We start from the raw sequence: 23,255 nt of genomic DNA on the forward strand, positions 1-23,255 counted from the left end.
TGCACCCCCTCACACACACCCAGACCTGACTTCTTCACCCCTCTCACACACCGACAGCCCCCCGACTCCTTCAACCCCCCACCCCCTGCCCTCCCTGATTCCTGCACCCCTCGCACCAAATGGGAGCTGCCCCAGGTAAGCGCTCTGCACCCCAACCTCCTGCCCCAACCCTGAGCCCCCTCCTGCATCCTAACTCCTGGCCAGACCCTGCACCCCAACCCACAGCCTGCTCCTGCACCCTAACTCCCCCCAGACGCTGCACCCCCAGCCCTGAGCCCCCTTCCACACCCTATGTCCTCGCCAGACCCCACACCCCAATGTTTTTTATTACTTTTTTTTATAAAGTGCTCTTATCCAAAGGGCTTTAAAATAGTTAGCTAACGGTACAAACAATATTTGGAGAGACCATTAAGTGGTGTTCCGAGACCCTCAATGGTTTTCAAGTGGTCTGTGGAAAAGTAAGTTAGACTACAAAAACAATCAAGGTACCTCACTTTATTTTCATTTACTTGTTATTACTTATAGGAGGAGGATGAAGAAAAAAAGAATGAAAAACGGGGGCAAGGGGGGGAGATAAGACAGAAGGTTCTGAATTGTGACAAAAAGTCGAAAGGCTGATATATTGCTAGGAGCAAAAAGTTCCAAACCATTTTTGGTTTGGGAAAATGTCAATGAAAATGACATTATTTTTTAGATTTTTGGCGACATTTTCAGTGGAAAACTTTGACTTGTTGAAAACCAAACATTTTCAGACACAACCTGGGTTGGATGAGGCGCAGAGAAGGGGAAATCAGCGTTTTGTTTTCCGATGGAAACACCAAATATTTCTGAGGCAAGCAGAAGATTTCCATGGAAATGGGCATTTAGCCAAAACACGCCAATTGTCCATCCAAAAAACATTGTTGGAAAATTTCCCACCAGCCCTACTTTCAAGCCCGTTTCTGGGCTGTTGGACACGAAAAAACAAGACGAACGTTGAGAGCTGATGGCTGTGGGTGGCCGTCTCGCTGGGTCTGGTTTTATTACCGTTTATTCTTTGAACGCAGACTAAAGCCGTGGGAAACAAGCGGTGATCCCAGACACAAGACTGTCTGTGCATTGGCTCTGTATGGTGCTCGAAGCTGGGTTCTACTACCTAACTGAGGTAGGATCCCCACTGATTTTCATTACACTTGGGCACCTACCTCCATTAGAGATCTCTGCAAGGACAGCCTAGAGCACAGTTGTGTTGGGGGAGAAAGTACAATATATTTAAGCCATTCCCCTAAACCCACACAGTAAGGAGGGGGATGGGACTTCAATCTTGACATTTCCTGGTTTGAGGGGATGTTGGCCATTTTAGCCCACACACGAGCTGCCTTTACACAGTACAACCCCGCTCACCGCCTCCGGTGACAGCCATGGCTGGGGAAATAGTCCCTGCTGATTTAAACATCCCTGGAGAGCCTTCCTCCAGAGGCAAAGTGGCTCCATCTCAGCATCACAGTGAGTTTTGCTTTGTGGTGTTTAAACAGGGCTGGTGGATTCTGGGGGGCTGGGATCTTGCCGGCTGTAATAGGTTTTTAACCAGCAGCTTGAGCGAGGCATGGGAGGTCGGGGGGTCAGGCCCCCAGAGGGTGGACATGGACATAGCTCCACTGAATTTCGTGGGGTCACTCTGGATGTACCCCGGTATAACTCGGATGAGAAGCTGGTCCTAACTCCAGCGATTTCACTGAGGTCACTCAATTTTCAATAGGGTAATAGGTCAGATCAGAATCTAGCCCTGACTCTGGGAGGCGGGAGAAAATACCTAACATGTCTTTAAAATGAGTGTAATCTAACCTGGGACCAGTGAGATCTAACTCTGCATGTCCTGGGTTTGTTATGTTTGGCTTTGGGATAATTACAGCCTCCCTGGAAGGTTTTGAACCATAAAAACCTGATACATGCTCTCAGCCTTTCCAGCTTCATGTATTTTTTTGCCTTGAACTAAACAGAGGACTAGATGCTTAGTTTTGGGTTACCATCCGTCCGGGTTTTCCCAGAGATGACCTCTTTTTTCGTCCTCCGATCTCTGTCCGGGTGGGCTTCTGAAATATGAACAAGTGTCTTCAGAACTGCGTAGCCGGACAGCAGTGGCTGCTGGATGGCCGCCCAGCTCTGAAGACAGAGCTGCTGCTGGCACCAGCGCAGCAGTAAGGGTGGCATGGTACCCCTCCTCCACTTTCAACTCCCCCTCCTCCCCTCCTCCTGGCAGTGTCCTCTATTCCGGATCTTGAAAGATGGTAACCCTACCTCAGCTGGTATAAGTTTGAATCACTCTGTGCACTTCAGTGGAGCTACAGCCGCGTTACAGCAGCTGCGGAGGTGTCCCTAGGTTCCTCTAGCCCCTAGGGACAGGTCAGTGTAACGTGAAATGCTTTGACTTGTTTGTGAGACGGCATCACTGACCTCATTCCCTGTTACAGTCTGACTGCCAGATCCCCAGCAGGGGTACAGCACTGTAGCTCCCTTGCAATGTACAGAGCTTTGCTGGTTCACAGCCACTGAGGTGGCTCCATTTCCCAAGGTGCTCAGCACTCACCAGTGGTGCCAGGGCTTTGGAGGGTCTCAGCTCTCATTTAGGTGCCAAAATAAGGGCCTAGATTTTCAGGAGGGCCCAGCAGGTTGGGTGCTGAGTGAAACTGGCTGGGAATCTGCCACCAAAATGTCTTTCCACTGGGGAAAATGAAACAAAATGTCAAACTTAGTTTGACTTGAACCTGTGTCCAGTTGAGCTGCTGCAGTGCCTCATGGGAGTTGTAGTTCACTTCTCTCCTGCCCCCTTCTCCTCCATGGGCTGGAACAGACTACATTTCCCATGGTGCACAGCAGCCTCCCCTCTGGCTGAGTCACCACAGTGCACCATGGGAGTGCGACACAGACATGACCACATATGTCCAGGCATGCCCTGGCAGGTGTATTACATCTGTGTCTGAGCATTGTCTCACTATTTCACCAAAAGGGGATCGTGTCGGTCTCTACTAAAAAAGAAATACTAGCTGGTTCTCATGGATATTGTGAATGTTTGCACAGGAAACATTTCTAGAGTTATGTAACATTCAGAATACTGGTTTCCAAAATTGGTGGAGAAGAACCTTATCCCCTGAGGCTGGGTGGGTCTCAAAGCTGACTCAATCAACACTGAGAACAATCGACATCCACAAACACATGTGGACAAAGTCCAGAGGAGAGCAACAAAAGTGATTAAAGGTCTAGAAAACATGCCCTATGAGGAAAGATTAAAAAAAAACAGGCTCGTTTAGTCTGGAGAGGAGAAGACGAAGGGAGGACATGATAATAGTTTTCATGTATATAAAAGGCTGTTACAAGGAGTAGGGTCAAAAATTGTTCTCATTAACCCCGGAGAATAGAAGAAACAATGGGCTTAAATTGCAGCAAAGGAGGTTTAGGTTCGACCTTAGGAAAAACTTCCTAATTGTCAGGGTGGTTCAGCACTGGAATAAATTGCCCAGGGAAGTTGTGGAATCTCCGTCACTGGAGGTTTCCACAGTCAACCTGTGGAACTCTTTGCCAGAGGATGTTGTGAAGGCCAAGACTATCACAGGGTTCAAAAAAGAACAAGATAAATTCATGGAGGATAGGTCCATTGATGCCTATTAGCCAGGATGGGCAGGGATAGTGGCCCTAGCCTCTGTTTGCCAGAAGCTGGGAATTGGTGATAGGGGATGGATCACTTGATAATTCCCTGTTCTGTTCATTCCTCTGGGGCACCTGGCACTGGCCACTGTCGGAAGACAGGATACTGGGCTAGATGGACCTTTGGTCTGACCCCATGTGGCCGTTCTCATGTTAACAGTTTAGACAAACACCTGTCAGGACTGGTCTAGTTATTACGTAGTCCTGCTGTGAGCACAGGGGACTGGACTAGATGACCTCTTGAGGTCCTCTCCAGTCCTACACTTCTATCATTCTATGACCCAGCCCTGTGTTTTCAATCTGGGGCAGAAGCAAACTTGATTTTGACAAAGGTAAAGTTCTGGGACTGTATAGGAGAAGTGAAGCAGGTACAAACGTTACACGGAAGCAACAATTCTGCCAGCAGGTGTCTCATGAAAAGTGGATCCCAGCTCTCTGGAAGAACGGACAAGGCTCCCTCCTGCTGGGAGCAGGTAGCAGCGATTTACGCTGGACTCCTCGGGTTTCCCCAAAAGTGTCACAGGGAGTCCCTTGTTTGTAGTGGGAAGTGGAAACAGGCAGGGCCAAATCGTCCGAGGGTAGAGACCCCCTTGCAAGCTCCAAAGGCCTGCGAGTGAAGCACACGGTATTAGCTCAACAGTGCACATTGACTCTTGCAGATCGCCCGCGGTGCCCGTACTGGCATTGGCTGGCTCTGGGCCTCACATTGGCTGGGAACGTCGTGCTGCTGAGAGTTGTGACGGCGCTGGCTGTTCGGGGTGAGTGTGCCAAGACTGTGCATTTGGGCTGCACAGCAACGCACCATGAACGCAGCACAAGTTGCTGGGCTCAGTGCAGGAATGGCCGGGTGGACTTCTCTGGCCCGTGCGATACAGGTGGTCAGACTAGACCAGGGGTGGGCAAACTATGGTCCGGGGGCCGCATCTGCCCCATCAGACGTTTTAATCCAGCCCTCGAGTTTCCGCCGGGGAGCAGGGTCTAGGGCTTGTCCCGCTCCACGCAGCTCCTAGAAGCAGCAGGATGTCCCTAGAATCATAGAATATCAGGGTTGGAAGGGACCTCAGAAGGTCATCTAGTCCAACCCCCTGCTCAAAGCAGGACCAATCCCCAGACAGATTTTTACCCCAGTTCCCTAAATGGCCCCCTCAAGGATTGAACTCACAACCCTGGGTTTAGCAGGCCAATGCTCAAACTCTGAGCTATCCCTCCCCCGTAAAACTAATGGAGATATCCTATCTCCTAGAACTGGAAGGGACCTTGCAAGGTCATCAAGTCCAGCCCCCTCCCTTCACTAGCAGGATCAAGTACTGATTTTGCCCCAGATCCCTAAGTAGCCCCCTCAAGGATTCAACTCACAACCCTGGGTTTGGCAGGCCAATGCTCAAACCACTGAGCTACCCATCCCTATGCGTAGGGGCAGCCAGAGGGCTGCGGCACACTGCCTCTGCCCCAAGCGCTGCCTGCAACTCCCATTGGCTGGGAACTGCGGCCAGTTGGAGCTGCAGGGGTGCCGCCTGTGGACGGGGTAGCGCGCAGAGCCACCTGGCCGCGCCTGCATGGAGGAGCCAGAGGGGAGACATGCCGCTGCTTCCGGGAGATGCTTGAGGTAAGCGCGGCCAGGAGCCTGCACCCCTGACCCCGTCCCATGCTCCAACCCCTGCCCGAGCCCTGATCCCCCTCCCACCCTCCGAACCCTTCGGTCCCAGACTGGAACACCCTCCTGCACCCCAAACCCCTCATCCCCACCCCCACCCCAGAGCCCAAACCTCCAGCTGGAGCCCTCACCCCCCCGCCGCACCCCTACCCCAGCCCAGAGCCCCCTCCCACACCCTGAACTCCTCATTTCTGGCCCCCCCCCAGAGCCCGCAACCCCAGCCAGAGCCCTCACCCTCTTCTGCACCCCAACCCCAATTTCATGAGCATTCATGACCCACTGAACAATTTCCATATCCGGATGTGGCCCTCGGGCCAAAACGTTTGTCCATCCCTAGACTAGACCATCATAATGCTGCCTTCTGACCTTGGAATGGATGAATCTATTACACTTCTGCACTCTAGGCCAGATTCTAACTGGTGCAACTAACTGGTGTTGCTCCATTTATTTGCGCCAGCTCAGAGTCTGCCCCCATTGACCCCAATGGGACTTTGGCCAATTCACACCAGGTGGAGATCTGGCCTATTGACTCCAATGGAGCGCTGGCTGATTCATCCCAGCCCTGTCTTTTCCAATCTCTGGCTTCCAACAACCATCCACAGAGAAATTTTCTCCAAGGTTCCCTGAACCCATCACTGACCGGAGCCGACCCAAAAACGATGGGGAACGAAACCTCAGCTCAGCCCAGTCCTAAAGGAAGAGGATGCAGCGACTTGGAGGAGTTCCGCTCTCGCCTGCGGCAACATTTGTGTTATACACAAAACAACCAGCCAGCAGGTAACCCCAGCTCATGCTGCCTCCCGCAGTCACTGTTACAGGCACTGACTGTTCCCAAAGCAGAGCCGCTCTCGCACCCCCTCTTCTCTCCCATCCCTTCTGATCTGTTTAATATCTCCAGGGCCACTCAGCCTCAGCAGTGACAGCGACTGGCCAGCGCAGGTAACTGCAGACTTGAATCATTCCGGCAACTTTAATAGACTCCTGTAGTTTAGCTGTCATGGGACCAAGAGACGCTGAGATGGCCCCGGCCCCAACAAGTTCACAGTGTAAATAAACAAGACACTCAGAAGGGGGAAACTGAGGCACAGGGCAGGCCATGACCTGCCCAAGGACACAGCAGGGTAGTGACAGGGCCCAGAACAGAACACGGCTCTTCTGAGCCCTAGGTCAGGGTCTCAACCACAAAACCAACCTTCATTCTAATGCCCACCAGAGCTCTGCGCCTCTATATTATCCTTCACCTGAAAGGTGGCACCGCCTGGGGAACAGCATCTGGTATGGAGTCAAGAGCCCCCCACTACTGAGTCACACACCCCTCCTCCCTGCTGCACAGCACCCCCTAGTTCAATGGGACCGGGGTGAGCCCTGACTGTGAGCGGAGAGCGCCCCCTACAGAGTCCCCCATCCCACTCCCTGCAGCACAGCATCCCCCAGTGCTGGGGCATTGGGGTCAGCCCTGCGTGTGAGCAGCCACGAACCCCCATCTCATTCCCTACAGTGTCCTCTAGCCCCACACTGCGGCCTTGGGAACAGCACGGACTGCAGAGAGAGAACGCCTCCTACCGAGCCCCCACCCTGCTCCCTGCAGCACAGCGCCCCCGCTGCTGGGACATTGGGGTCCAGCCCGACTGATGTTTTAGTCTTGCCCACATACTGATCCCATCTCGCCCACATACTCACCTCGTCTCTGCCGCTAGGCCCCAGTCCTGGGTTCAGTAAAGCCCTGAGTATGAAGGCTCCATGCATCTCTGTAAAGGTGGTCAGCACTGTTCAGAATGATCATTAACGACACCTCTCTTCCATTTCCCCCTCCAGAGGGTTCCAGCTGCAAACTCTGCCCCAAGGACTGGCTGCTGCATGGGAACAAGTGTTACTGGTTTTCTACAGCGATTAAAGGCTGGGAGTGGAGCCGTGACGACTGTTTAATGAAGAGAGCACAACTGCTAGTGATCGATGACCGGGAGGAGATGGTAAAGAACGTGCTATATTCAACTGCAGGATGTGTGTTGCTATTAATTACAGCTGGTCCAAAATCACAGTTTTCCCTCCAGTGGCAAATTAAAGAAACATTTTGGTACTTTTTGCAAGAAACTTTTGTTGTGAAAGTGAAACCAACTTTTCGTTTCAGTTGTATAAAACTGAAAAATGTTGAATTTTTTTCTCATTCCCCCACAGACTGAGTCATGTCCCTAGTAGATTTCTCTGCCCCTTGACCTTGACCACGGTTGAGATGAGGTCCCATGTGCACAGCAAGCAACTGAGCCAGTGAATCAGAGCATGTTCTGGTCACTCTGACATGTCGTCCATTTCACAGGCGTCCATAGGGAATATTACACGGGACCAACATCAGGTGTGGATTGGACTTAACATCACATCCCCAGGGAGGACGTGGACCTGGCAGGATGGATCCCCGTTAAATCAAACACTGTGAGTGATTCCTCATGAGGATTTTGATCAGTCTACAATAAATAAACCAGTTAACAAGAGTTTTGTCCTGGATTTCGATGGGGCCAGGATTTCACACACACTGATTTATGGTATAGGGCCCTAATCCTAAAATGCTTCTAGACGTTAACTCTCCTTGAAGCCAATGGGGTGACTCACGTGAGTCAAGTTAGGCGAGCAGATCATACGTCTTTATGAGATTGGGGGCTCAATCTGCATGTCCCATCAATCCTTGGCAGAGCTGGCTGTGAAGCAGGAAAAAGAAAAAAATAATACCCCCTTCCCCATTTTTCATCAACATTTGATCAATTTCAAAATTCAGAAAGTTCCAGCCAACTCTACAGTTGAAAACAATTCACACAATTTAGCCAATTGTGTGTGTCCATTTCCCCCCAACACACAGAAATGGCCACGTTTCAAAGGGGAATTGCAACATTGGAAAAAGAAAGATTTAGTAATTTGGGTCTTTGGCCTCTCTGCTGAACTTGCAATGAAGTGCCCAATGGCTGTGCTGGTTTCTGTGCCGTGGACACTCCCTACTCCCCAAAGGACTGGCTTTAAACTTATCAACTTGTTCCATATACTTGACCATCCGGGGAAAGGCTAGAAGTGCTGGATAAAACTACAGCACCCTCTGAAGAGACGCACGGCTACTATCGAGCCTCTTCCCCAACTCTCAACACATGGACAGTGACTGTCCCGTTTGCTCTTTAGGTTCCCAATTTCGGATCCTCAGAAAGAGAACAACTGTGGCTCTGTGAAGAAAAACAAGCTCCATTCTGAAATCTGCCAAACTGAGTTGAAATGGATTTGCCAGAAAGCTGCTGTCCTAGTTTAAGGAGATGGATTTGTGAGCTCTGTTTGCACAGGAGGAATGTAAAAAGCTCTGTATATTTCATCTTTCTTTCAGCTATTAAAAACGACGGGTGAGATGCTCAGCCGGTGTAAATAGTATAAAAGTCAATGGAACGACACCAATGAATGACTGATTGGCGGGTGGGGGGAGGGGGGCACCGGAGGGAGGGCTGAGGGGAATCAAAACGATCAAATCCACGTAAAAGTAGAAAACAAAATTTAGAAGTGAAAATGGCCTATAGAAGTGGTCATGAAAAATCTCAACTCAACAGAAATGGTTCCTTTAAAAAACGAAATGACTTTGAAATTCTCTTGCATATTTTGACCAGCTCCAGGCCTGCTACATCGTGGGATAACTCCACCAGGCCAGGTTAATTGTGGGAAGAAGGGATCAAATTCCCATATTTCCCCCTGCTGTATCCCAGAAACAGGGGCGGCTCTAGGCACCAGCAAAGCAAGCATGTGCTTGGGGCAGCCCATTTGCAGGGGCGGCAGGGATCCAGTCTGGGAGCTGAGAACCAACAGGGGGCCCTGGGAGCTGTAGTTCCTTGGTTAGCTCCCTGCCTATAGAGCCAGCCCTGGAGCTGGGAAAGAACTACATTTCCCAGCATTACCTTGGTCACTACCAACAGGAAAGAGGGGGAGGGAGTGAGGAAGCTGAGACCTCATGCTACAGCCTGCTATGAATGGAGAGCTGCACTGGGAAGGGCAGGGATACCATATTTTAACATTCAAAAAATAGGACACTCCACGGGGAGGGAGGGTAGCCCCACCCTGCCCCCATCCACTCCCTCCGACTGCCCCCCGCAGAAACCCCAACCCATCCAACCTCCCTGTCCCCTGTCCCCTGATCACCCCCTCCCGGGACCCCTGCCCCTAACTGCCCCCCAGGATCCCACCCCCTATCTAAGCCCCACTGGTCCTTGTCCCCTGATTGCCCCCTTCCGGGACCCCACCCCCTATCTAAGCCTCCCTTCCCCTTGTCCCCAACTGCCCCCTCATGAGATCCCCCCCAAGTTCCTCCCTAGGACCCCACCCCCTACCTGTCCCCTGACAACCCCTGGGACTCCCATGCCTATCCAACCGCTGTCTGTCCCCTGAGTGCCCCCCCGAACCCCTGACCCATCCAACCCCCCCTGCTCCCTGTCCCTTGACTCCCCCCCCCCGGAACCACTTATCCCTTCTCCAACCTCCCAGCCCCCTTACCGTGCCACTCAGACCAGCGTGTCTGGCTTCGCGCAGCACCAGACACGCTGCTGCATACATGCTGCTGTGCTCCCCTGCGGAGCCACAGCCCCTTCCCCCCCCCAGCACCTGCCTTCCAGATTTGAACACCTCAAAATTCAGGAGTGCTCAAGCTCAGTTACTTCATTTCTCCCAAATCAAAGCTACTGATCCACTGTCCTTGCTGTAGAAAAAGTAGGATAAAATTGAGCAAGAAATGCTTCCCAGTGGTTATTAGGACTGGAATTGCTATTTTCAACAGCCATTGCCTTGTTTGTTTGTTTGTTTGTTTGTTTGTTTGTTTGTTTGTTTGTTTGTTTAAAAGGAAGACAGTGATGGTGCATTGGCAAATTCCCCATAGAGTGAAAGAGTGGAACAAAAGAATAATAAAGGCACCTCAACTTTTCCTCATTTATGTAGGACAGTTATAATATGGATCCAGATATCCTCCAATCACACAAGCTGAAAATTGTTCCACTTTACTGCAGTTCTGTAACCATATGGGAACCAATCCTGTCTGTGTTCTGTGCACGTCCAAAATTCCTGCTGAATGATCTGCCGTGGGAGCGAGTTACCAGTGACCCAGGGCTGCGGCGGAAGGAGGGTGCAGGTGGGGTGGGGGGAGGGAGAGCCCAGGGCTGGGGCGGCAGGAGGTGTGTGTGGGGGACAATGGTGGGGGAGTAGGGGGAAGCCCAGGGCTGGGACAACAGGGGTGCGGGTCGGCGGGGGAGAGCCCAGGGCTGGGGCAGCAAGGGGGTGCGGATGGTGGGGGAGAACCAAGGGTTTGGGCGGCAGGGGGGTACGGCCAGGAGCCCAGGGCTGGGACGGGAGGGTTGGTGGGGCAGCCAAACTGTTTTTTTGCTTGGGGCGGCAAAAAACCTAGAGCTGGCCCTGCCCAGAAATCACCAGGCGAGTGGAGGATTCCCAAAGGGATTATATTACAGTAGTAACTAGGCCAGGGTTTCTCAACCTTTTTTTTTGTGAGGCCTTCCCAACATGCTATAAACACTGCAGGGCCCAGTGGGGGCAGGGCCGTCCCTATCCATACGCAATGTACACACCTGTGGTGGGCACCAGGAAATTTGGGTCACCAGCATCTGCGTGCTGCTCCAGCCCCTGCTACACATCTTACCCATGGCCCCCGCCCCAGCTCCGCCCCAGCCTCATCTCTTCCCACCCCTGTTCCGACCACTCCTGCCCCCACTACACGTCTTCCCCAAAGCCCCCACCACAGCTGCGTCCCGCCACCCCCCCCTACTCCAGCCCTTCCCCTGAGGACTGCAGCAGGGGTCGGGCACCCTGCAATCACCGGGCGGTGGTAAGTGGAGGACCAACCCGGCCCTAGCCCCCACCATGCCACCAGCTCCCAGTTGTGCCTCCATTGAGTGCTGGGGGACGGTTCCCTCCTGCCCCTCAAGCCTGGGAGCCAGGGGAGCAGAGCGGAGCCGGCTGGGGCCGGGTCACTCCCCTTCCCACCGCCCCGTGAGTGCGGGGTCTGGCCTGCCCTGCAATCACCGGGCGGCAGGAAGTGGAGCGACCCAGCCCCAACCCGCTCCACCCCGCCGGCTCGTGCTGGTGCGTAGGGCACCAAAATGGCTAGGGACGGCCCTGAGTGGGGGGATGAGTGGAGGGGCTCCAGGCTTCAGCCGCTGGGTGGGGGGGGGACGGGACAGGGCTCAGGCTTCTGCCCTGCAGGGCGGCCAGGCTCCAAAGGAGCCCCGGCCCCACCCGGCCTGCTCTGCTTGGGCTGCAGTCGAAGGCCCCCCAGCTCTTCTACGCCCCCCTCCCCCCGTCCCACACCCACTGGCAGCCAAGCTCCCTCCTCCCCTGCCTGTTCTCTGCCACCTCCCCCAGCGTGCCGCGTTCCCGCTCCTCCCCCTCCCTCCCGGGGCTTCCCCCACTGCCAAACAGCTGTTTGCTGGCCCTCCGGGAGGGAGGGGGAAGAGCGGGGTAACAGCGCCCTCGGGGGAGGAGGTGGAGAAGAGGTGGGGGGGCCTTGGGGAATTGGGTGGAATCAGGGCAGGGCGGAGCAAAGGCGGGCCCCCCCCTCCCCTTACACATACCCCCCCCCCGTTGTGCACTGCTTAGGGCAGGATGTGGGGCGGGGGGCTGGAAGCACCCCCTCATGAGCCCAGCCCCCACCCCCAGTCCCCAGCCCTGACTCCTGCACCCCCTCACACACACCCAGACCTGACTTCTTCACCCCCCTCACACACCGAAAGCCCCCCGACTCCTGCAACCCCCCACCCCCCTGTCCTCCATGATTCCTGCACTCCCCCCACATCCCAGCTGCACCCCTCGAACCAAATGGGAGCTGCCCCAGGTAAGCGCTCTGCACCCCAACCTCCTGCCCCAACCCTGAGCCCCCTCCTGCATCCTAACTCCTGGCCAGACCCTGCACCCCAACCCACAGCCTGCTCCTGCACCCTAACTCCCCCCAGACGCTGCACCCCCAGCCCTGAGCCCCCTTCCACACCCTATGTCCTCGCCAGACCCCACACCCCAATGTTTTTTATTACTTTTTTTTATAAAGTGCTCTTATCCAAAGGGCTTTAAAATAGTTAGCTAACGGTACAAACAATATTTGGAGAGACCATTAAGTGGTGTTCCGAGACCCTCAATGGTTTTCAAGTGGTCTGTGGAAAAGTAAGTTAGACTACAAAAACAATCAAGGTACCTCACTTTATTTTCATTTACTTGTTATTACTTATAGGAGGAGGATGAAGAAAAAAAGAATGAAAAACGGGGGCAAGGGGGGGAGATCAGACAGAATGTTCTGAATTGTGACAAAAAGTCGAAAGGCTGATATATTGCTAGGAGCAAAAAGTTCCAAACCATTTTTGGTTTGGGAAAATGTCAATGAAAATGACATTATTTTTTAGATTTTTGGCGACATTTTCAGTGGAAAACTTTGACTTGTTGAAAACCAAACATTTTCAGACACAACCTGGGTTGGATGAGGCGCAGAGAAGGGGAAATCAGCGTTTTGTTTTCCGATGGAAACACCAAATATTTCTGAGGCAAGCAGAAGATTTCCATGGAAATGGGCATTTAGCCAAAACACGCCAATTGTCCATCCAAAAAACATTGTTGGAAAATTTCCCACCAGCCCTACTTTCAAGCCCGTTTCTGGGCTGTTGGACACGAAAAAACAAGACGAACGTTGAGAGCTGATGGCTGTGGGTGGCCGTCTCGCTGGGTCTGGTTTTATTACCGTTTATTCTTTGAACGCAGACTAAAGCCGTGGGAAACAAGCGGTGATCCCAGACACAAGACTGTCTGTGCATTGGCTCTGTATGGTGCTCGAAGCTGGGTTCTACTACCTAACTGAGGTAGGATCCCCACTGATTTTCATTACACTTGGGCACCTACCTCCATTAGAGATCTCTGCAAGGGCAGCCTAGAGCACAGTTGTGTTGGGGGAGAAAGTACAATATATTTAAGCCATTCCCCTAAACCCACACAGTAAGGAGGGGGATGGGACTTCAATCTTGACATTTCCTGGTTTGAGGGGATGTTGGCCATTTTAGCCCACACACGAGCTGCCTTTACACAGTACAACCCCGCTCACCGCCTCCGGTGACAGCCATGGCTGGGGAAATAGTCCCTGCTGATTTAAACATCCCTGGAGAGCCTTCCTCCAGAGGCAAAGTGGCTCCATCTCAGCATCGCAGTGAGTTTTGCTTTGTGGTGTTTAAACAGGATGGTGGATTCTGGGGGGCTGGGATCTTGTCGGCTGTAATAGGTTTTTAACCAGCAGCTTGAGCGATGAATGGGAGGACGGGGGGTCAGGCCCCCAGAGGGTGGACATGGACATAGCTCCACTGAATTTAGTGGGGTCACTCTGGATGTACCCCGATATAACTCAGATGAGAAGCTGGTCCTAACTCCAGCGATTTCACTGAGGTCGCTCAATTTTCAATAGGGTAACAGGTCAGATCAGAATCTAGCCCTGGCTCCGGGAGGCGGGAGAAAATACCTAACATGTCTTTAAAATGAGTGTAATCTAACCTGAGACCAGTAAAATCTAACTCTGCATGTCCTGGGTTTGTTATGTTTGGCTTTGGGATAATTACAGTCTCCCTGGAAGGTTTTGAACCATAGAAACCTGATACATGCTCTCAGCCTTTCCATCTTCATGTATTTTTTTGCCTTGAACTAAACAGAGGACTAGATGCTTAGTTTTGGGTTACCATCCGTCCGGGTTTTCCCAGAGATGACCTCTTTTTTGGTCCTCCGATCTCTGTCCGGGTGGGCTTCTGAAATATGAACAAGTGTCTTCAGACCTGGGCAGCCGGACAGCAGTGGCTGCTGGATGGCCGCCCAGCTCTGAAGACAGCGCTGCTGCCGGCAGCAGCGCAGCAGTAAGGGTGGCATGGTACCCCTCCTCCGCTTTCAACTCCCCCCCTCCCCTCCTCCTGGCAGTGTCTATTCCGGAGCTTGAAAGATGGTAACCCTACCTCAGCTGGTATAAATTTGAATAACTCTGTGCACTTCAGTGGAGCTACGGCCGCTTTACAGCAGCTGCGGAGGTGTCCCTAGGTTCCTCTAGCCCAGGCCTGCACAACATGCGGCCCGGGGGCTGCATGCGGCCCGCGTGGGCTCACTGTGCGGCCTGCGGGGGGTGAGTAGGCAAGCGGTGGGTGAGAGAGGGGGGCTGAGGAGGCGAGTTGGCAGTGGCAGGGGGGTGAGTAGGCGAGCCGGGGGGGTGGGGGCTGAGGAGGCGAGCGGGCAGGCAGTGGCGGTGGGGCAGGCGAGCCGGCAGCAGAGGGGTGGGGGGCTGAGAATGCGAGCGGGCAGGCAGTGGCGGGGGTGCAGGTGAGCCGGTGGTGGGGAAGCGGGGCTGAGGAGGCAAGCGGTGACTTGATGGCTGACCTGGTCTACTGATCTGCTCTGGCTCCCATCCCCTCTCCAATAGTTGCAGCTGTCTGGAGGTGCTGCCTTCCACGCCTTCCTCATTCACACCTCACTCATTCAACAGGGCAATTGATTACAAAGTGGGGGAAAGATCTTATTCTACTTCTAGCAAAAAGACATTTTTCTTTTACCTTAATTATACTACCTTAGGAACCCACTATAACATATTACAAAGGTTCAATACTGCTGTTTTTTAAATTAATGGAGATATCCTATCTCCTAGAACTGGAAGGGACCTTGAAAGGTCATTGAGTCCAGCTCCCTGCCTTCACTAGCAGGACCAAGGACTGATTTTTGCCCCAGATCCCTCAGTGGCCCCCTCAAGGATTGAACTCATAACCCTGGGTTTAGCAGGTCAATGCTCAAACCACTGAGCTATCCCTCCTCCCCTTCTGGGGAAGGAGGGCTTGTTTCCGCGGGGTGGGGTGTTGTGTTTCGGGGGGGCTGGGTGGCGCTGGGGGTGGGGGTTTCGGCGGGGCCGGGGGGTTCGGCCCTCAGCTGTTTTCTTTGGAGTAATATGGCCCTCGCCGCTTTACGAGTTGTGCAGGCCTGCTCTAGCCCCTAGGGACAGGTCAGTGTAACATGAAATGCTTTGACTTGCTTGTGAGACGGCATCACTGACCTCATTCCCTGTTACAGCACCCCCTAGTTCAATGGGACTGGGGTCAGCCCTGACTGTGAGCGGAGAGCGCCCCCTACAGAGTCCCCCATCCCACTCCCTGCAGCACAGCGTCCCCCAGTGCTGGGACATTGGGGTCAGTCCTGCGTGTGAGCAGCCACGAACCCCAATCTCATTCCCTACAGCACCCACTAGCCCCACTCTGGGGCATTGCACCCAGCACGGACTGCAAAGAGAGAACGCCTCCTACCAAGCCCCCACCCTGCTCCCTGCAGCACAGCGCCCCCCTGCTGCTGGGACATTGGGGTCCAAACCGACTGATGTTTTACTCTTACCCACATACTGATCCCATCTCGCCCACATACTCACCCCGTCTCTGCCGCTAGGCCCCAGTCCTGGGTTCAGTAAAGCCCTGAGCATGAAGGCTCCATGCATCTCTGTAAAGGTGGTCAGCCCTGTTCAGAATGATCATTAACGACACCTCTCTTCCATTTCCCCCTCCAGAGAGTTCCAGCTGCAAACTCTGCCCCAAGGACTGGCTGCTGCATGGGGACAAGTGTTACTGGTTTTCTACAGCTATTAAAGGCTGGGAGTGGAGCCGTGATGACTGTTTAATGAAGAGAGCACAACTGCTAGTGATCGATGACCGGGAAGAGATGGTAAAGAACGTGCTATATTCAACTGCAGGATGTGTGTTGCTATTAATTACAGCTGGTCCAAAATCACAGTTTTCCCTCCAGTGGCAAATTAAAGAAACATTTTGGTACTTTTTGCAAGAAACTTTTGTTGTGAAAATGAAACCAACTTTTCGTTTCAGTTGTATAAAACTGAAAAATGTTGAATTTTTTTCTCATTCCCCTCCCTTTTCTCCCCTATTGAATCCAACCCAGACTGAGTCATGTCCCTAGTAGATTTGTCTGCCCCTTGACCTTGACCACGGTTGAGATGAGGTCCCATGTGCACAGCAAGCAACTGAGCCAGCGAATCAGAGCATGTTCTGGTCACTCTGACATGTCGTCCATTTCACAGGCGTCCATAGGGAATATTACACGGGACCAACATCAGGTGTGGATTGGACTTAACATCACATCCCCAGGGAGGACGTGGACCTGGCAGGACGGATCCCCGTTAAATCAAACACTGTGAGTGATTCCTCATTAGGATTTTGATCAGTCTACAGTAAATAAACCAGTTAACAAGAGTTTTGTCCTGGATTTCGATGGGGCCAGGATTTCACACACACTGGTTTATGGTATAGGGCCCTAATCCTGAAAATGCTTCTAGACATGCTTAATGTTAACTCTCCTTGAAGCCAACATGATGACTCACGTGAGACAAGTTAAGCGAGCAGATTATACGTCTTTGTGAGATTGGGGGCTCAATCTGCATGTCCCATCAATCCTTGGCAGAGCTGGCTGTGAAGCAGGAAAAAGAAAAATAATAATACCCCCTTCCCCATTTTTCATCAACATTTGATCAATTTCAAAATTCAGAAAGTTCCAACCAACTCTACGGTTGAAAACAATTCACACAATTTAGCCAATTGTGTGTGTCCATTTCCCCCCGACACACAGAAATGGCCACGTTTCAAAGGGGAATTGCACCATTGGGGAAAAAAATTTAGTAATTTGGATCTTTTGCCTCTCTGCTGAACTTGCAACGAAGTGCCCAATGGCTGTGCTGGTTTCTGTGCCGTGGACACTCCCTACCCCCCAAAAGACTGGCTTTAAACTTATCAACTCGGTCCATATACTTGACCATCCGGGGAAAGGCTAGAAGTGCTGGATAAAACTACAGCACCCTCTGAAGAGACGCACGGCTACTATCGATCCTCTTCCCCAACTCTCAACGCACGGACAGTGACTGTCCCCTTTGCTCTTTAGGTTCCCAATTTCGGATCCTAAGCAAGAGAACAACTGTGGCTCTGTGAAGAAAAACAAGCTCCATTCTGAAACCTGCCAAACTGAGTTGAAATGGATTTGCCAGACAGTTGCTGTCCTAACCCCTTTTTTGGTCCTCCGATCTCTGTCCGGGTGGGCTTCTGAAATATGAACAAGTGTCTTCAGAACTGCGTAGCCGGACAGCAGTGGCTGCTGGATGGCCGCCCAGCTCTGAAGACAGCACTGCTGCCGGCAGCAGCGCAGCAGTAAGGGTGGCATGGTACCCCTCCTCCGCTTTCAACTCCCCCTCCTCCCCTCCTCCTGGCAGTGTCCTCTATTCCGGAGCTTGAAAGATGGTAACCCCACCTCAGCTGGTATAAATTTGAATCACTCTGTGCACTTCAGTGGAGCTACAGCCGCGTTACAGCAGCTGCGGAGGTGTCCCTAAGTTCCTCTAGCCCCTAGGGACAGGTCAGTGTAACGTGAAATGCTTTGACTTGTTTGTGAGACGGCATCACTGACCTCATTCCCTGTTACAGTCTGACTGCCAGATCCCCGGCACGGGTACAGCACTGTAGCTCCCTTGCAATGTACAGAGCTTTGCTGATTCACAGCCGCTGAGGATCTGGCCTTGATGGCTCCATTTCCCAAGGTGCTCAGCACTCACCAGTGGCGCCAGGGCTTCGGAGGGTCTCAGCTCTCATTTAGGTGCCAAAATAAGGGCCTAGATTTTCAGGAGGGCCCAGCAGGTTGGGTGCTGAGTGAAACTGGCCTGGAATCTGCCACCAAAATGTCTTTCCACTGGGGAAAATGAAACAAAATGTCAAAGTCAGTTTGACTTGAACCTGTGTCCAGTTGAGCTGCTGCAGTGCCTCATGGGAGTTGTAGTTCACTTCTCTCCTGCCCCCATTCTCCTCTATGGGCTGGAACAGACTACATTTCCCATGGTGCACAGCAGCCTCCCCTCTGGCTGAGTCACCACAGTGCACCATGGGAGTGCGACACAGACATGACCACATATGTCCAGGCATGCCCTGGCAGGTGTATTACATCTGTGTCTGAGCATCGTTTCACTATTTCACCAAAAGGGGATCGTGTAGATCTCTACTAAAAAAGAAATACTACCTGGTTCTCATGGATATTGTGAATGTTTGCACAGGAAACATTTCTAGAGTTATGTAACATTCAGAATACTGGTTTCCAAAATTGGTGGAGAAGAACCTTATCACCTGAGGCTGGGGGGTCTCAAAGCTGACTCAATCAACACTGAGAACAATCGACATCCACAGACACATGTGGACAAAGTCCAGAGGAGAGCAACACAAGTGATTAAAGGTCTAGAAAACATGCCCTATGAGGAAAGATTGAAAAAAAAACAGGCTTGTTTAGTCTGGAGAGGAGAAGACGGAGGGAGGACATGATAATAGTTTTCACGTATAGAAAAGGCTGTTACAAGGAGGAGGGTCAAAAATTGTTCTCATTAACCCCTGAGAATAGGAGAAGCAATGGGCATAAATTGCAGCAAGGGAGGTTTAGGTTGGACCTTAGGAAAAACTTCCTAACTGTCAGGGTGGTTCAGCACTGGAATAAATTGCCCAGGGAAGTTGTGGAATCTCCGTCATTGGAGGTTTCCACAGTCAACCTGTGGAACTCTTTGCTGGAGGATGTTGTGAAGGCCACAGGATTCAAAAAAGAACAAGATAAATTCATGGAGGATAGATCCACTGATGGCTTTTAGCCAGGATGGGCAGGAATAGTGGCCCTAGCCTCTGTTTGCCAGAAGCTGGGAATTGGTGATAGGGGATGGATAACTTGATAATTCCCTGTTCTATTCATTCCTCTGGGGCACCTGGCACTGGCCACTGTCGGTAGACAGGATACTGGGCTAGATGGACCTTTGGTCTGACCCCGTATGGCCGTTCTCATGTTAACAGTTTAGACAAACACCTGTCAGGACTGGTCTAGTTATTACGTAGTCCTGCTGTGAGCACAGGGGACTGGACTAGATGATCTCTTGAGGTCCCCTCCAGTCCTACACGTCTATCATTCTATGACCCAGCCCTGTGTTTTCAGTCTCGGGCAGATGCAAACTTGATTTTGACAAAGGTAAAGCTCTGGGACTGTGTAGGAGAAGTGAAGCAGGTACAAATGTTACATGGAAGCAGCAATTCTGCCAGCAGGTGTCTCATGACAAGTGGATCCCAGCTCTCCGGAAGAACGGACAAGGCTCCCTCCTGCTGGGAGCAGGTAGCAGCGATTTACGCTGGACTCCTCGGGTTTCCCCGAAAGTGTCACAGGGAGTCCCTTGTTTGTAGTGGGAAGTGGAAACAGGCAAGGCCAAATCGTCCGAGGGTAGAGACCCCCTTGCAAGCTCCAAAGGCCTGTGAGTGAAGCACACGGTATTAGCTCAACAGTGCACATTGACTCTTGCAGATCGCCCGCGGTGCCCGTACTGGCATCGGCTGGCTCTGGGCCTCACATTGGCTGGGAACGTCGTGCTGCTGGGAGTGGTGACGCGGCTGGCTGCTCGGGGTGAGTGTGCCAAAACCGTGCGTTTGGACTGCACAGCAACGCACCATGAACGCAGCACAAGTTGCTGGGCTCAGTGCAGGAATGGCCGGGTGGACTTCTCTGGCCTGTGTGATACAGGAGGTCAGACTAGGCCAGCGGTGGGCAAACTATGGCCCACGAGGCACATCTGGCTTGTCAGACATTTTAATCTGGCCCTCGAGCTTCCACCGGGGAGCAGTATCCCCAGAAGCAGCGGCATGTCCCCCTCCGGCTCCTATGCGTAGGGGCAGCCAGAGGCCCCAGCACACTGCCCCCGCCCCAAGCACTGCCCCCGCAGCTCTCTTTTGCTGGTAACTGTGGCCAATGGGAGCTGCGGGGGCGGCGCCTGCGGACAGGGCAGTGCACAGAGCATCCTGGCCACGCCTCCACGTAGGAGCCAGAGGCGGGACATGCGGCTGCTTCCAGGAGCTGTTTGAGGTAAGTGCCGCCAGGAGCCTGCGTCCCTGACCTCCTCCTGTGCTCCAAGCCCTGCCCCAGCCCTGACCCCCTCCTGCATCCCAAACCCCTCATCCCCAGCCCGACCCCAGAGCCTGCACCCCCAGCCAGAGCTCTCACCCCAACCCCAATTTCATGAGCATTCATGGCTCACTGTACAATTTCCATACCCAGATGTGGCCCTCGGGCCAAAACGTTTGCCCACCCCTGGACTAGACCATCATAATGCTGCCTTCTGACCTTGGAATGGATGAATCTATTACACTGCTGCACTCTAGGCCAGATTCTAACTGGTGCAACTAACTGGTGTTGCTCCATTTATTTGAGCCAGCTCGGAGTCTGCCCCCATTGACCCCAGTGGGACTTTGGCCAATTCACACCAGGTGGAGATCTGGCCTAGTTACTCCAATGGAGCGCTGGCTGATTCACCCCAGCCCAGTCTTTTCCAATCTTTGGCTTCCAACAACCATCCACAGAGAAATTTTTCTCCAAGGTTCCCTGAACCCATCACTGACCGGAGCCGTCCCAAAAACGATGGAGAACGAAACCTCAGCTCAGCCCAGTCCTAAAGGAAGAGGATGCAGCGACTTGGAGGAGTTCCGCTCTCGCCTGCGGCAACATTTGTGTTATACACAAAACAACCAGCCAGCAGGTAACCCCAGCTCATGCTGCCTCCCGCAGTCACTGTTACAGGCACTGATGGTTCCCAAAGCAGAGCCGCTCTCGCACCCCCTCTTCTCTCCCATCCCTTCAGATCTGTTTAATATCTCCAGGGACACTCAGCCTCAGCAGTGACAGCGAGTGGCCAGCGCAGGTAACTGCAGACTTGAATCATTCCGGCAACTTTAATAGAATCCTGTAGTTTAGCTGTCATGGGACCAAGAGACGCTGAGATGGCCCCGGCCCCAACAAGTTCACAGTGTAAATAAACAAGACACTCAGAAGGAGAAACTGAGGCACAGGGCAGGCCATGACCTGCCCAAGGACACAGCAGGCTAGTGACAGGGCCCAGAGTAGAACACAGCTCTTTTGAGCCCTAGGTCAGGGGTTCAACCACAAAACCAACCTTCATTCTAATGCCCACCAGAGCTCTGCGCCTCTATATTATCCTTCACCTGAAAGATGGCACCGCCTGGGGAACAGCATCTGGTATGGAGTCAAGATCCCCCCACTACTGAGTCACACACCCCTCCTCCCTGCTGCACAGCACCCCCTAGTTCAATGGGACCGGGGTGAGCCCTGACTGTGAGTGGAGAGCGCCCCCTACAGAGTCCCCCATCCCACTCCCTGCAGCACAGCGTCCCCCAGGGCTGGGGCATTGGGGTCAGTCCTGCGTGTGAGCAGCTACGAACCCCAATCTCATTCCCTACAGTGTCCTCTAGCCCCACACTGGGGCATTGCGGCCAGCACGGACTGCAAAGAGAGAACGCCTCCTACCGAGCCCCCACCCTGCTCCCTGCAGCACAGCGCCCCCTGCTGCTTGGACATTGGGGTCCAGCCCGACTGATGTTTTAGTCTTGCCCACATACTGATCCCATCTCGCCCACATACTCACCCCGTCTCTGCCGCTAGGCCCCAGTCCTGGGCTCAGTAAAGCCCTGAGCGTGAAGGCTCCATGCGTCTCTGTAAACGTGGTCAGCCCTGTTCAGACTGATCATTAATGACACCTCTCTTCCATTTCCCCCTCCAGAGGGTTCCAGCTGCAAACTCTGCCCCAAGGACTGGCTGCTGCATGGGAACAAGTGTTACTGGGTTTCTACAGCGATTAAAAGCTGGGAGTGGAGCCGTGACGACTGTTTAATGAAGAGAGCACAACTGCTAGTGATCGATGACCGGGAGGAGATGGTAAAGAACGTGCTATATTCAACTGCAGGATGTGTGTTGCTATTAATTACAGCTGGACCAAAATCACAGTTTTCCCTCCAGTGGCAAATTAAATAAACATGTTGGTACTTTTTGCAAGAAACTTTTGTTGTGAAAATGAAACCAACTTTTCGTTTCAGGTGTATAAAACTGAAAAATGTCGAATTTTCTTCTCATTCCCCTCCCTTTTCTCCCCTATTGAATCCAACCCAGACTGAGTCATGTCCTTAGTAGATTTGTCTGCCCCTTGACCCTGACCACGGTTGAGATGAGGTCCCATGTGCATAGCAAGCAACTGAGCCAGCGAATCAGAGCATGTTCTGGTCACTCTGACATGTCGTCCATTTCACAGGCGTCCATGTGGAATATTACACGGGACCAACATCAGGTGTGGATTGGACTTAACATCACATCCCCAGGCAGGACGTGGACCTGGCCGGACGGATCCCCGTTAAATCAAACACTGTGAGTGGTTCCTCATGAGGATTTTGTTCAGTCTACAATAAATAAACCAGTTAACAAGAGTTTTGTCCTGGATTTCAATGGGGCCAGGATTTCACACACACTGATTTATGGTATAGGGCCCTAATCCTGAAAATGCTTCTAGACGTGCTTAATGTTAACTCTCCTTGAAGCCAATGGGGTGACTCACGTGAGTCAAGTTAAGCGAGCAGATAAGTCTTTGTGAGATTGGGGGCTCAATCTACATGTCCCATCAATCCTTGGCAGAGCTGGCTGTGAAACAGGACAAAGGAAAAAAATATCACCCCCCCTCTCGCATTTTTCATCAACATTTGAAATTAGATCCATTTCAAAATTCGGAAAGTTCCAACCAACTCTACAGTTGATTGGATAAAATGAAAACAATTCACACAATTTAGCCAATTTTGTGTGCCCATTTTCCCCCGACACACAGAAATGGCTGCAGTTTAAATGGAAATTGCAAAATTTGAAAAAAAAATTGAGCCACTTTGATCTTTGACCTCTCTGCTGAACTTGCACCAAAGCCCAGTGGCTGTGCTCATTTCTGTTCTGGAGGAGACGCACAGCTACTATCGATCCTCTTCTCCAACTCTCAACACACGGACAGTGACTGTCCCCTTTGCTCTTT

The 23,255-nt window shown here is 52.4% G+C and overlaps 1 protein-coding gene and 1 long non-coding RNA gene across 2 annotated transcripts; both read left to right on the forward strand.

The window, feature by feature from the left end:
• Positions 1-1,233: 1,233 nt before the first annotated feature.
• LOC122173333 (killer cell lectin-like receptor subfamily F member 1) lies at positions 1,234-17,447 on the forward strand. The gene is made up of 6 exons (XM_065563877.1): positions 1,234-1,485; positions 4,341-4,439; positions 5,954-6,112; positions 15,900-16,054; positions 16,425-16,537; positions 17,279-17,447. Exons 1-6 carry the CDS (start codon positions 1,401-1,403, stop codon positions 17,445-17,447), a joined length of 780 nt encoding a protein of 259 aa, XP_065419949.1. The 5' UTR covers positions 1,234-1,400.
• A 2,174-nt stretch (positions 17,448-19,621) lies between these two features.
• On the forward strand, positions 19,622-22,225 carry LOC135974579 (uncharacterized). The gene is made up of 3 exons (XR_010591779.1): positions 19,622-19,807; positions 20,775-20,933; positions 21,972-22,225. It is a non-coding gene; the product is annotated as an uncharacterized LOC135974579 (long non-coding RNA).
• The last annotated feature ends 1,030 nt before the right edge of the window (positions 22,226-23,255 follow it).

This window comes from Chrysemys picta, chromosome 12, assembly GCF_011386835.1.
Source record: "Chrysemys picta bellii isolate R12L10 chromosome 12, ASM1138683v2, whole genome shotgun sequence".
In the NCBI taxonomy this organism is placed as follows: Eukaryota; Metazoa; Chordata; order Testudines; family Emydidae; genus Chrysemys; species Chrysemys picta.